Consider the following 13,749-nt stretch of genomic DNA (forward strand, 5'->3'; position numbering starts at 1 on the left):
AGAGGGTGCCTGGCGCTCAGTGAAGCCCACCCATGTGATTGGACGTGCTTCAGAACCCCGGGGTCAGAGACAGAGCAGGGCCCGAGTCCCCTGAACCCTTCCAGAGCCTGGCCAGTATGCAGAGGCCGCATGGCTGCACGCCTGTAGCCCTGGCCACGGCTCAGTCGTGCCCGTCCCAGCCGGACCGCTCCCTTGAGGCCCGCCCGGCAGGCTTTCCTCTGCACTTGCTGAGGGTCAGCACGGTTCCGGGTGAGGCGCCTCACCCACGAGATGATAAAAACGTCCCCACCTTGCGGAGTTCTGGCCAGCGCAGACCTTGCTTTGAGCTCAGTGTGTTGTCTGGCCGATTCATGCCTCTGCCCAGTTACGAGGCGGACACTAAGATGCAGTCAGAATAAACGGGCGGGAAAGTTGCACCATAACCCCGTCTTGCATTTCATGCCCGGTCACCCCCTGCCCCCACACCCCCACCAAGCGTGGCCTCCTTGGGCTCCCACATCCTTTCGCCAGAGGGGACCTTCCGTGGCTCTGGTCTAAACTGCATTCCATCTTGGTCATCACCGAGAAAGGGGTTTGCTAGAGAGCCCTGGGCTCCAGGTCAGCCAGGGAGGATTGGCACACGGGTTCCGTGTGTGGAGCTCCGAGACCCTTGAGAAGTGCTCACGGCTTCGTGCTCCAGAATGAGGCACGGATCGGTCCAAATTTCCGGCACAGCTGAGCAAGGCGGGGCGGGCAGCAGAGGGCAGATCTTGTTGGGGCTCATGAGAAGTGCCCGAGAGATCACCATCCACTGGGGGCAGAAGGACCAGGGCAGAAGTGGGGGTGCACAGTGGATGTGGGAAACTGCCGCCAGCTCCAATGTGCAGGCAGGAGTTGGGCCCAGTCCACTGGGCATCCTGCGAGACCACTGCCCTAACCTGGTACCCCAAATAACTTCACACACCCCAGCCGCAGCCTTGTGCCCCCAACACCTGCCCCTGCTGGCTGGCAACTGTGGGCAGAGTTTTCCAAGATGCCGCATTGGAGGCACCAGTATTGGATGAGAAGGTCAGGGTGACCAGCCACTTGGGGCCCCGCTGAAGAGGGGGGCAAAGGAATTCCAGGAACTGAGACTATGGAGGTGTATTTCAGCCTTAGAGGCAGAGAATTATTCAGAGAGAGCGAGAGCCTGAGGAAAGGACCACAGAGAGGGTGATGGATTTGTAGCATCCAGAAATGCTCAGAGCTGAGAAGGTGCAAGGAGGCTGGAGGGACTGTCTGTGTGTTGGGTGGCATCTCCCGGGAGGGACAGTAGAGGCTGGCGAGACCTGAGTTAGGCCACCAGAGTAGAGGCCTGGCAGGATACCAGGGGGAGTTGGCAGCCACCCAGGGCTAGAGTTCCCAGTGTGGGGAGTTGAATGGTGCAGATGGGATGCCCACCTTCACCCAGCCTCTCAGCGGGCAGCAAGAACATGAAGATAGAAAGAGGGCGAAATGGGGTAAGGACTTACTGGAGGGCATCGGGATCCCTGCTGACACCTTGTCCCTCACCTCTGCACAGCTGGCTGTGACCACAAAGTGACGTCCACCAGTGGCACCATCACCAGCCCCAACTGGCCTGACAAATATCCCAGCAAGAAGGATTGTAGCTGGGCCATCACCAGCACCCCTGGGCACCGGGTCAAGCTGGTGAGTCACCCCAGCCCGCACTCACACTCTGACTTCTCTATGCCCTGTGGCCGTCACCAGCTTCCCCATAGTCATCCTCAAAGTCAGGGTCCCTCCAGGGAGTGACCAGGTCGAGTCCACATGGCTGCATGCGAGAACCTTCCAGTTTGGTTAGGACGGAGGCTCTTTCCCAGTCTCTATCCGGGGTGTGCCTGATACCACCCCGTTCTTGGACCTGCCCTGTTGGCCGCCCACCAGCCGGGGCGGGGCGGGTGGGGGGGGGATGGCCACCCTTTCCCTTGATATCCTTAAGCCACCTGCCCCGGCCCCGCTCATTTCCTGACTGTCCTCCCCGGGGTCCCCCAGACCTTCATGGAGATGGACATCGAGTCCCAGCCCGAATGTGCCTACGACCACCTGGAGGTGTACGATGGGCGTGATGCCAAGGCGCCCGTCCTGGGCCGCTTCTGTGGGAGCAAGAAGCCGGAGCCCGTCCTGGCCACGGGCAGCCGCATGTTCCTGCGCTTCTTCTCGGATAACTCGGTGCAGCGGAAGGGCTTCCAGGCAGCCCACTCCACGGGTGAGCCACACCCCGCCCTCTGTCCCGGACCCCTCAGCAGGCCCAGGGTGGGGGGCTTCGGTGCAAGCTGCGGGCTGTGAGAGGCATGGGAAAAGCCAGGTGGGGAGGCAGGAGAGGAAGGGGGTGTTGGGGAAGGAGACGCCCACGTCCCACCCCCCCCCCCATTCCTTCTGCACCTGTTGACACCGTGCTGCTGGTCGGAGGCTGCATTCTTTGGTTTTGGGTTTGGGGACCACACCCAGCAGGGCTCAGAGCTCCCTTGAGGAACTGTGAGGGGTGCTGAGGATTGAAGCTGGGGAGGCCACATGCAAGGCCACATACCCGCTGCACTATCGCTGCGGTCCAGGAGGTCACATTCTGGGGGGTTCCCCAAAAGGAGCAGAATAGACAGCCAGTCTTCAGGGTCCGTCTTGGGGTTTCTTGCTCCTGCGTTCAGTACTGGCTTTCCCGGGCTGGAGCGATAGTACAGCAGAAAACACACTTGGTCTTGCACACAGCTGACCGGATTCGATCCCCAGCATCCAATATGCATCCCCCCCCCCGAGCCCACCAGGAGGGATCCCTGAGCTCAGAGCCAGTGTGGCCCCAAAACAACAAACAAATAAAGAAGCAAAAACTAAACCAGTTTTCTTCCTGAGTTCCAGCCCTCTGCAAGAAGATTCCAAGGGGTACCCAGAGATGGGGCTGGAGTGATAGCACAGTGGGTAGGGCATTTGCCTTGCATGCTGCCAACATGGCCAGCCTGAGTTTGATTCCTCCGCCCCACTCGGAGAGCCCGGAAAGCTACTGAGAGTATCTCACTCACATGGCAAAGGCTGGCAAGCTCCCCGTGATGTATTCGATATGCCAAACACAGTAACAAGTCTCACAATGTTACTGGGCCCGCTCAAGCAAATCGATGAACAACGGGAAGACAGTGACAGTCACAGTGACCCAGAGATAAACCAGGCCTGGGCACTCCAGGAACTCAGACTCCAGCGCAAGATAAGATTACGACGGCTATGACAGCAGAGATGCAAGGACAAGCGGGCCTCAGTCATGGCAGCAGCAGGCCGGGCCTGGTCAGGCCCCTGCATGGCCTCTGTGGACTGGCCAGAGTAATAGGCAGGAGGACAGCAGTGACGTGGAAATGCTGCCGCCACAGAGGCTACTTCCTGGGCGGCCCTTGGGTATCCGAGGGTGGAGTCCGCAGGCCGAGGGGGTCTGTGCAGAGCTTGTGTCCCACCACTTTCCTCCTCCCTTTTGCCTCCCTGCCTGCCTCCCCTCCCTTGCAGGTGTGGAGGTCGAGGCCAGAGGGCACCCGGAGGACATGGCGCCTGCCCTCCCCAGCGTCTGGCGTAGGGGCTCCAACTCGAGGCCCAGAACACCCCAGAACGCCATCTGGCCTCAGACCTGCTGTGTTTGGCCCACACTGTGTGTTTTTTTAAAATCTTGAGCCAATGTCCTTTTTTTTTTAAAGGGGGTTGTCAGCTTCTCTTTTAAGGATAGGAGCTCTGGCAACACGGAACCCACCTTCTTCCACAAAAAGTGGACAGGGCCCGAGTGATAGCCCAGCGGATAGGGCATTTGCCTTGCACGCAGCCGACCCGGGTTTGATTCCCAGCATCCCATATGGTGCCCCTAGCACCGCCAGGAGTGATCTGTGAGTGCAGAGCCAGGAGTAACCCCTGAGTATCACTGGGTGTAACCCAAAAAGAAAAAAGAAAAAAAAGTGGACATACGTCCACCAGAGCCCATGAGCCACGTCCTCTTTGGACAGGCGACATTCTGAGCTTTCCTCCGCCCTGGTGCCGGTGCTGCCTGCCTGCAAACACACACAGATGCCCAGGCTGGCAGGTGGCGAGTGGCCGTGCCCCACCTGCCTGCCTGCCCTCCCCCCACGTGCTCAGCTCAGGGCATGGTGGTCCTTCTTGTCACCCCCCAGAGTGTGGAGGCCAGGTGCGGGCAGAGGTGAAGACCAAGGACCTTTACTCCCACGCCCAGTTCGGCGACAATAATTACCCCGGAGGAGTGGACTGCGAGTGGGTCATCGTGGCCGAGGAGGGCTATGGTGTGGAGCTTGTGTTCCAGACCTTCGAGGTGGAGGAGGAGACGGACTGTGGCTACGACTACATGGAGCTCTTCGACGGCTACGACAGCACAGCCCCCAGGCTGGGGCGCTACTGTGGCTCAGGGGTGAGGACCCCTGCCCCGCCCCTGGGCCAGACCCAGTGCCAGCCATTGCCTCTGGCCCTGCGCGTGAGGGGGCCCAGCTGCTCCCCGAGACACCCCCCCTAGGCATCTGGGTCCCCTTGGTCCCTGCAGCCCATGCCCTACCCCGACCTGACTGGGTCTCCCGGGGAAGCTTGGATCTGGAAAGGGATAGTTTCCACCCACCTGCCTCATTTTCTTCCAACGTGCCAGTCTCTCAGCGGGCCTGAGTGGGGGGCAGTGGCTGGGAGCAGGGGCGGGGTGGGGGCCCAGGCAGTCCCCCTGTCTGCCCCTCTGACTTCCTGTCACTGTCCCAGATCCCCACCACCTGTTTGTCCACTCCCACTCTGCTCTCCAGGCATTGGGCAGTGTGTGTGTGGGGGGGGGGGGGGGCGTTGAAGGAAAGCTGCTGCCGAGGCAGGGGGAGGCGGAGGTTGGCCACAAAGGTGGAACCACCAAACTCCCGTCGGACTTGAGTCTTCGCTGTTTTGTTTTTTTGTTCCTTTCTTTTCTGGACCGCCCACGCAGTACTCGGGGGATCCCAGGGTCATTCCCGGTGATCCGTGGCCAGCCAGAAGGAGCGATTTCACGCTCCAGCCTGAGCATGCAGAGCTGCCTGGGCCCCTGCTAGGGCCCCCCAAGGCCGTCCCCCAGGGTGTGGGGCTGGAGGTTACACCCTGCACTTGTGTCCCTGAGCACTGCCCTGTCTCCCTGGTGCCACCTTTTCTTCTTCCCAACCTTGTCTTCCTCGGAGAATGCTGTCTTCCTCTTCCTTTCAAACGTTCAGACGCCCCTTCCCCATTACCTGCCCGGCCCCTGCCCCGCACGTTCGGGCGGAACCTTCGGGAACTGCCGCAGCCGCTCCACCCTGCCTGGCCGCGCAGAGCTTCCAGGCCTGTTGGACGGCAGAGGACAGGAATGCGGGGTGGGGAACCCCCTGGTCTGTCCGCTTCAGCCTGCGCCCCTGCTTTGGTCTGTCACACACCGGTGACTCACGCCTAATCAAGTGTCCCATGACTTGCCGTGGCCCTGCCAGAGCCGACCAGGGGAACTGGGGAAGGATTGGTGCCGACGGCTCTTTTGGGCACGGTGGCTGGACACGAGCCAGGGGTCCTCAGAAAGGATCCGCCTGTAGCCAGGCCTCCAGACATGAGAGCCGTGGGCAGCAGGAACATCCTGATGGAGCACCACGGGGCCAAGGACCCCGGCCCGGGGTCTCTGAGAACCCTGGTGGTCTGCACTTGCTCCCCAAGGCTGGGAATGCACAGAGGGCGTCCATCCCTGTCTGCAGCTGAGGGGACCAGGGGCCACACAGGGCCAGCACCCTGCCTCTGACAGGCACCCGCTCACGAGCCCATCCGCATTCTGACTCCCAACCGGACACAAGCCACCCATCCCTGCCGCCTCCAGGGGCCCCAGGAAGAAGATGCCTTCCCCCCCCCATCCCCATGAGGAGTGGGGCGTGGGGTGGAAGTCAGGGGTCTGGGCGGGGAGCACCCTTCTCTCAGGCTCAGCCTGCTCCCTTCTCTGCCCCTCAGCCCCCCGAGGAGGTGTACTCTGCGGGAGATTCCGTCCTGGTGAAGTTCCACTCGGACGACACCATCACCAAGAAAGGCTTCCACCTGCGCTACACCAGCACCAAGTTCCAGGACACACTGCACAGCAGGAAGTGACAGTGGCCGGTACTGGCCTGCTGCCCTCGGCCATCTGGACAGAGCAGCGGGGACTGGGTGGAAGTCGGGCACCCGGGCCCCCGCCCCCGAGGCTGCCCGCAGGAAGCGGGGAACTGGACTCCTTCCAGAGCGGGTCCCCACAGCCCTTCAGCCCTCACTGTGATGGGGCGGGACCAGAGCCCTCACTGACACACTTGAAGTGGCCCCTGCTGGGGGCCCAGCCTTGGGAGGGCTGCCCACTGGACCCGTCCAGCTGGGGGGATCTGCATTGTAGCACGCGTGCCCCCCGCCCCCGCTCCAACCTCCACTTGGTTCTGTTCTAAGCCTCTGCGACCCCCTGTCTCCAGGGGCTGAGCTGCTTCTTTACACGGCCCCCCGGAATGGGGGTAGGGAGAGGAAGGGGAGGGGGAGGGGGAACCAGACAGGCTGGCCTGCCACTCCCGGGGCACGCAGCCAATAAACAAAAGTGTTACAGCCACGCTCCTGTCCTGGGGTGTGTGTGTCTGTGTGTGTGTGTATGTGTGTTAGGGGGCAGGGGGGATGCTGTGTGGCCTTGGCCGTGGCTCCGGATGTGTGGTCCTCACTGGCTGCCTCCCATCCTTCCCTCCACTTCTAGACCCCCCGAGGGTGTGATTTCACGCTCCACACACAAACACAGACTGACAGGGTGGGCTGGAGGAGGCAGGATGGGAAGGGCTGGGGCTTTCCTTCCACATGTATGGAGAAGTCGGGTGTGTACTGCATGCACCAGCTTTCGGCTAGGAAGGCTAAGCTTCAGGGGAGGGTGTGCCCAGAACCTGCAGCCCCCAGCGTCGGGCACAGCCCCTGGCCCCTTGTCCCAGGTTGCCCCAAATAGGCAAGTCTGGTCTGGTATTCACCTCCTGTCTCCCCAGGCAGGGGACGGATGGACGAAGAGGCCTCCACAGCTTGCCCTAACCCACACGTGGACCTCCCAGGAAGGACCACGGTCCATCCCAGGGAGCCAGCAAGCCAGAGCCCAAAACCCCCCGCGAGGCTCTGGAGTGTGTGTGCTGGTGGCCTTTGACAGGCAGAATGCCTCCCACCCCGTGAATGGGACAGGTGTGTCAGGCAGAGGTGGGCTGGGCAGGAGGACCTGCCCAGGGTGCGTGGGAGTTGCTGGGCTGCCTGCAGCCCCGAGCTCCACCCTGCCTCGGCCAGTCCTGGAAGCTCAGCAGGGCCCTTGGGGGGGCTCTGAGTCTTGCTGTCCTCTCCCTGTTCCTACATACTCTGGCCAGGGTGCTTGGGGATGCAGGGGCCTGCTCAAGAAGGAAAGAAAGCCCCCCCAAACTGGTGAAGCGTTCTGGCCCCTCCCCCAGACACTTTGCTGGTCACTGGACATCGTCCACCATGGCTGTGGGCCCCTCTCCAACCCCCTCCTACTCCCCTGAAACTCAAACCCTGGGAAGAGCCCATTAGCCCAGGGGGCCCAGACCTGCACCCTAAGCTGGCGCCACCACGGGGACAGTCCCCTGGGCTGCTGTCTTGGAACTGTCAGCGCTGCACACTCCGGCCTGCTCCGTGAGCGGCAGTAGCAGAGGCTGGAAACACACCCCCGACTCAAGCGCTGCAGCCGTGTGGGCCCCAAACCACTCCAGGGAGCCGGTTTGGATCTTGGCGACCCATCCAGGAGGTCCACACAGCAGTTCAGAGGCTGAGTGCCCAGGAAGTGGGGCCACAGCCTGTCAGGGCTCACCCCAGGGCTTGCACGCATGCAACACAACACCGGGTACCAATGGTGGAGGTGCTGACGGGCAGGAGAGGAGAAAGGGGCTGGGGGGGGGCACTGGGAGGAAAGGAAGGGGTGTGGGGGGCCGGGAGAGGGGAAGGGGAGCTGTGACAGGGGAAGGGGTACAGGGGCACTGGTAGGCTCTGGGTGGCTCTCTCTCCAGTGCTCACTGGTCTGAGGATGTGATCCAGCACTGCTGAGTGTGCTTTCTGCTTTGTGGTCTCTTGTGTGGCTCTCTGGTGTGTGCTCTCTGATGTGACTCTAGCGTGGCTCTCCCGTGTGACTGGTGTGACTCTGGGGTGGCTCTCCAGCATGGATATTTGTTGTGACTAGTGTGACTCTGGCGTGACTCTAGCGTGGCTCTCTGGACTGGCTCTCTGGTGTGACTCTGGCGTGGCTCTCTGGGCTGCTCTCTGGCATGGCTCTCTGGTGTGACTCTGTTGTGACTCTGGTGTGACTCTGGGCTGGCTCTCTGGGCTGGCTCTCTTGTGTGGCTCTCTGGTGTGACTCTGGTGTGACTGGTGTGACTCTGGTGTGACTCTGGCGTGGCGCTCTGGTGTGGCTCTCTGGTGTTACTCTCTGGCGTGGCTCTGGCGTGGCTCTCTGGCTGTGTACCATCCCCCGCTTCTGGGCTCTGGATTGACCAGCACCAGCGGAGCTGCTGGGCCGCCCAGGGTTCTCCCCGTCTCACGCCAGATCCCTCCTGAGTGGTCCCACAGCGCTACAGGCTACAGCTCGCCCCAGCCCAGGAGCCCCCACCCCGGGGAGCTTCTCTCCAGCCCCCCTCACAGCATGAGGACCCCCGCCTGCATCTCAGCACCGTGCTGCGGACAGGCTGCCCCTTCCTGGGTCTCTGCTCCCTCTGCAGGAGCAGCCCCTCCTGCCGGGCCGAGGTGACCCACACCAGACGTCCAGTCTCCAGGCAACCAGGGAGGGCAGGCAGGGGGGGCCCTCTGGCTGGTGGGTGTCAGCTCAGTTGACAGCTGGAGAGAGGAAGTGGGCGCTCCTCTCCTTCCCCTGCCCTGCCCCCACCCCGCACTCCACCTGCTTCCCAGTCATGGGAAAGATGCAGGCCAGAGAGCAGAGTGGTGTGGGTGTGCACTCTGCCACGGGGCACTCACTGCCATGGGGCGCACATTCTGCCCTTGGTGCCCACTCGGTCATGGCACATGCATTCTGCCATGGGGCGCTCACTGCCAGGGGGCACGCACTGCCGTGGGGCACTGGGCACCCTGCAGTCACCGAGTCCCCTGAGCCTCGGTTCCTTCCTCTGGACACGTGGCATGGCAGCGGCCCTGGGGTTCGAGGAGGGAATGAGCCGTGCTTTGACAGAGCCCGTCTGGACCTGGCCAGCAGACGTCTCCAGAAATAGGCCTCTTTCATTTCCTCTGCCACACAAGTTTCCAGGCTCTGGACGCTCCTCTCTGCTGGGAGGAAACTTCTGGTACCCTCGTTGCCAGCCGGCCGGGGAGCTGAGGGAGACAGGGCCACGCGTCACCCGCAGCGGGGCAGGGCTTGCGGGCGGAGGGACATATTTCTGGCTGGCTGGTAGCTTTTCTGGGCACCTCCCAAGACACACCCTGTGCTCGACTGTCACTGCGCACGAAGCAGATTCTAGAGTTCGTGAAAAGCTTCGCTGCTCCAATTTGCAAAAATAGTCCTGCCTGGTTTGGGGAGTTGGGGAGATGGCAACCAGATGTCTTTTCCCCGGGAGAACGTGGAGGCCCCAGCTCAGCCTCCTGCTGGCCAGCCTGCTCTGCTCGGGCCCCCTCCACCCCACCCCCACACCCCCATCCAGGAGCAGCTGGACCCAGTCTCCTGCAGATGCTGTGGCCCAGCTGTTCTGTGGCCGCTCACCTCAGCTCTACTTCCTGAAGCCCCCTCCACTGGGGAAGTGACCCCCACCCCTCCCTTGGTGCCCCAGCACCTCTCTTCTAACTCAGAGAAAAGACTTGAAACAGAAGCCAGGACCAATGGTGAGGGTCCTTAGAGCTGGTCCTTAGACCAGGCCCCCCTCACAATCTTGGGGAGATTGTCAGCCACTGGGGCTGACCCAAGAAGAATGGAAGAGGCAGGCAAGTATGGGTATAGGCTTGAATGGAAGAGGGGGAGAAGGGGAGAAAGTGAGGGAGAGAATGAGGAAGAAGGGGGAGGAGGGAGAGGAAGAAGGGAGGAGGGAGAGGAAGAAGGAAGGAGGGAGAGGAAGATGGGAGAAGGGAGAGGAAGAAGGGAGGAGGGAGAGGAAGAAGGGAGGAGGGAGAGGAAGGGAAGAGGAAGAAGGGAGGAGGGAGAGGAAGGGAGGAGGAAGAGGAAGAAGGGAGGAGGGAGAGGAAGAAGGAAGGAGGGAGAGGAAGAAGGGAGGAGGGAGAGGAAGAAGGGAGGAGGGAGAGGAAGAAGGGAGGAGGGAGAGGAAGGAAAGAGGAAGAAGGGAGGAGGGAGAGGAAGGGAGGAGGAAGAAGGGAGGAGGGAGAGGAAGGGAAGAGGAAGAAGGGAGGAGGGAGAGGAAGAAGGGAGGAGGGAGAGAAGGGAGGAGAAGAAGGGAGGAGGGAGAGGAAGAAGGAGGGAGAGGAAGAAAGGAGGAGGGAGAGGAATAAGGGAGGAGGGAGAGGAGGAGAGAGAAGAGACAGGAAGAAAAAGGGAGGAGAGGAGGTGGGGAGAAGAGGGAGTTAGGAGGGGGGGAGAGGGAGGAATGTAGGAGGGTGTGAGCATGTGTGCACAGGTTCATGTTGTCGTGTTTGGGTATGGACCCTCGCTGTGCCCCAGGAGGCCTTCCTGTACCCCTTCCTGCCCACACCAGAGCAGGCTTGGTTCCGGCGTCCTCCACTGACCGCGGCAGCTGCAGGCCCAGGTGGACTCTCCTTGCAGGGCCGCTGCGTTCGAGCTCGGGTTCGCTCTCCTTCCACGAGGTCAGGGTAGAGGGACTCAGGCCACAAGGGGCCCCAGGCGGATCCCAGCAGATGACCAGAGCTATCTCCATCTGGCCAGCATCCTGCAGCCCAGGACTGGCCATCTGGAGAGGGGAAGGAGGAGCAGACTGCTGCGGACAGAGGCACCTCCGATCACCCCCACCCCCTCCGCAAAGGACAGGAGAGCCAGTCCCTTCTCCCAAGGAACCCAGAAGGGCAAGGCTGAAGCTTGACTCTTCGGGGATCTCTGAAACCCTGCAGCTACTGCAGAAGGGGGTGCCCAGACAACCAGTGGACAGACCCTTGAGATCCATCAAGTCTAGAATTCGGGCCTCGAAACTGGTGCCTGCTCAGAATAAGCCTCAAGGATTATCTGCAACTCCACAGCGCCCCCTGGTGCTACTCAGAGGCATGGCCTTGGTCAGCCGAGATGCAGGGGAAGGGGGGGGTCCAGTCCTTGCCTTACTGTCCGTCCCCATGGCCCCTGGTGTACAGTGTGGCGGGTAGGACCGTGAACTTGGAGGAGTCCCACTTCAGAAGCAAAACCTGGGCACCGTGATCTGCTGCCAGACATGGGCCGGCCTACAACCTCACTGTGCCTCTGTCTCCCACTCACAGGGAATGATACAGCCCCCCGGTACTCTGAGCTCTGAAGGAGCTGCCTGGTGCAAGAGCAGCCAGCAGCCACATGCCCGCACACAGTAGGCCTGCAAGAGGGGGCAGCTGTGCTCGCCTGGGCAGCACACATACTAAAGGGGCACGAGACAGGGATGATTTGCATGGCCCCCTGTAAAGGATGACATGCAAATTTGTGAAGCGTTCTGTAGTTTTCCATTTAGTTGTAACAAGCAATAGAAAAAGAAATTATTTTGGACCTGCTAAGGAGACAGGCTGGGGGGGGGCAGTGGCTGGGAAGATGAGAACAATGGTGGAGGGAAGGTCACACTGGTGGTGGAATGGGTGCTGGAATATTGAATGCCAGAAACAAATGCATCATGAACAACTTTGTAAACCACAGTGGGAAAAAAAATTTTTTTAACAGAAAGAGAGGCCTCTTGCAACCTATTGTTCTTGCTGGCCCCGAGGCTGTGCCCTTCTGCTGGTTGGCACACTGGGCCTGAGCCAGGCGTCCTGCTGAGGTGACTGGCTTTCTGGAGCCTTCCCCCAGCAGAGGCTCAACTGGAACGAGTCCATGATAGACGCAGAGGTGACTCAGACCAAGAGCCCTGCTGGGCAGGAGGGGACACAGGGATCTGGGGAGAAGCTCGGGGCCATTTGGGTCAGAGGCCAGGGCAGCACTTCACAGAGGGCCTCGGGGACCTGGGCTGGGCTTCCAGGATGCTGCAGTTTCCCCACCTGCCAGCGCAGGGTCCCACCAAATGCCTCCCACTCGGGAGAGGTGGCTCTGCTCCAGAGTCCTATGCAGCTGGGTCTGGGGAAGCCTCTGGGGGGCGCCAGGCAGCCGGTCCTGGGGCACCTCTGGCGCAGTCGCCCTTCCGGACACACACAGGCAATACTCAGACCTGGACGGTTTATTGTTGCACACGGTCGCAAGCACAGCACAGGCAGGTGCCTGGGGGGCAGGGAGGCAGCGGGCTGCCCCCCAAGAGATGCTGACAGCGGAGGGGCCTGGGGCGCCCACGTCCTCTCCTCCCCCTCGTCCTCTTCCTCCTCCTCCTCCTCCTCCATGCAGCTTGCAGGTGCCCAGACCTTCTGTGCCCGCTGTGGAGACAGCCTGCGACACTGCCCGCCCTGGACACAGAGAGGCCACCAGCTGTCCCACCTGCCCTCGCTGAGGTCTGGCCTGCCCGGGCCGCCGGCCTTCTCTGTCTGCCTGTCCCTCGGGCGGCTGCTCTTCTACACCCCACGTCTCTTCCACCAGCCCCTACACAGCCAGCGGCACCCCCATCCCTCCCCCCCAAAAGCCCAGACCCCTCCCCCCACCATGGCACCACCCTCAGGACGGGGCAGGAGTAGCAAAGTTGTGGGAATGTGGCTGAACCCAGCAGCTCCCCAGGGAGGATGTTCTCTGCCAGTGGGCTGGAGGGGGGCGGGGGAGGCACAGAGCCACAATCCAGATCTCACACACACACACACACACACACACACACACACACACACACACACAGAGTGCAGAGGAGGGTCGTGGCAGAGCAGCGAGCAAAGCACGCAGCCAGGACGCTGTGGGAAGACCCCCACTCCCACCCCCACCCTCGGCCCCCCCCCCGCGGCCACAAGGCAGCCTGCTCCCCGGGGAGGGCGGGGGTCTCTCTGGGTCTCAGGGGTGTCCATTCCCCCTCCTCGACCCCAGTGAATGTGATTCCTGGTCCCAGGACCCTGGGCAAGGGAGAAGTTTCACTGTGGGACGGGTTATCTGCAGGGAGAGGACAAAGAAAAATCCCAGCAGCCCGGAGACCCCCCCAAACCCAGGGGGGATACAGGAGGGCCCTTTCTCGGGGTGGGGTGAAGGAGGTGGGGGGGGCTCTCCCCATGCAGGAAGAGGGTGCTTCGGCGACGGGCAGCCAGGGTCCAGCGGTGCGGGAGACTATTTATAGAGGGAAAGGCTGGGTCGGACCCCCTTTTTTTACAGGGGGGGACCCCGGGTGGGAGGGTGCAGCTAAGGAAGAGTACCCACAGCGCTCTGCTCCTCATCTGGCGGCAGGCAAATACCACGCGGGCTTCCTGGGGGTGGGGGGGTGGGGTCGAGACAGCAGGTCTTCCTGAGACTGGGCGGGTGGGGGGGCAGGGGGAAGGGGGCCTGGGACGAGGCTAGAAACAGCAGGACAGGACACCAGAGGAAAGGGAGGAGGAGGTCCCAGCAATGTCACACACACACACCCCACCACGGACCAAGCCGAGAAGCCTGTCCAACTCCCCGGGGGCATGCGCGAAGGTGCCCACCACAAGGCCAAGCTTGGAGGCCTCTGATCTCCCAAAGGGTGGGGCGGGGAGACGAAGGTGCAGAGGGAGAGAAGCCACCCAAGCCGCCCCGCCTGTCATCTCGCC

The 13,749-nt window shown here is 61.9% G+C and overlaps 1 protein-coding gene and 1 non-coding gene across 3 annotated transcripts in view; both read left to right on the top strand.

The window, feature by feature from the left end:
* BMP1 (bone morphogenetic protein 1) overlaps nucleotides 1–6,543 on the top strand; it is a 41,062-nt gene extending 34,519 nt beyond the window's left edge. Inside the window, exons 17-20 of one of the 2 annotated variants that reach the window (XM_056118978.1) lie at nucleotides 1,541–1,668; nucleotides 2,014–2,227; nucleotides 4,152–4,402; nucleotides 5,956–6,543. In XM_056118978.1, the coding sequence (XP_055974953.1) occupies nucleotides 1,541–1,668; nucleotides 2,014–2,227; nucleotides 4,152–4,402; nucleotides 5,956–6,090 (728 nt within the window). In that variant the 3' untranslated portion in view covers nucleotides 6,091–6,543. The remainder of the gene's footprint in view (nucleotides 1–1,540; nucleotides 1,669–2,013; nucleotides 2,228–4,151; nucleotides 4,403–5,955) is intronic. The other variant, XM_056118979.1, reaches the window with a different exon arrangement.
* Nucleotides 6,544–11,468: 4,925 nt separating this feature from the next.
* Nucleotides 11,469–11,574, top strand: LOC130028505 (U6 spliceosomal RNA). Its single transcript, XR_008793226.1, has one exon. It is a non-coding gene; the product is annotated as a U6 spliceosomal RNA (small nuclear RNA).
* The last annotated feature ends 2,175 nt before the right edge of the window (nucleotides 11,575–13,749 follow it).

This window comes from Sorex fumeus, unplaced genomic scaffold (assembly GCF_029834395.1).
Source record: "Sorex fumeus unplaced genomic scaffold, SorFum_2.1 ptg000039l, whole genome shotgun sequence".
NCBI classification, from domain to species: Eukaryota; Metazoa; Chordata; class Mammalia; order Eulipotyphla; family Soricidae; genus Sorex; species Sorex fumeus.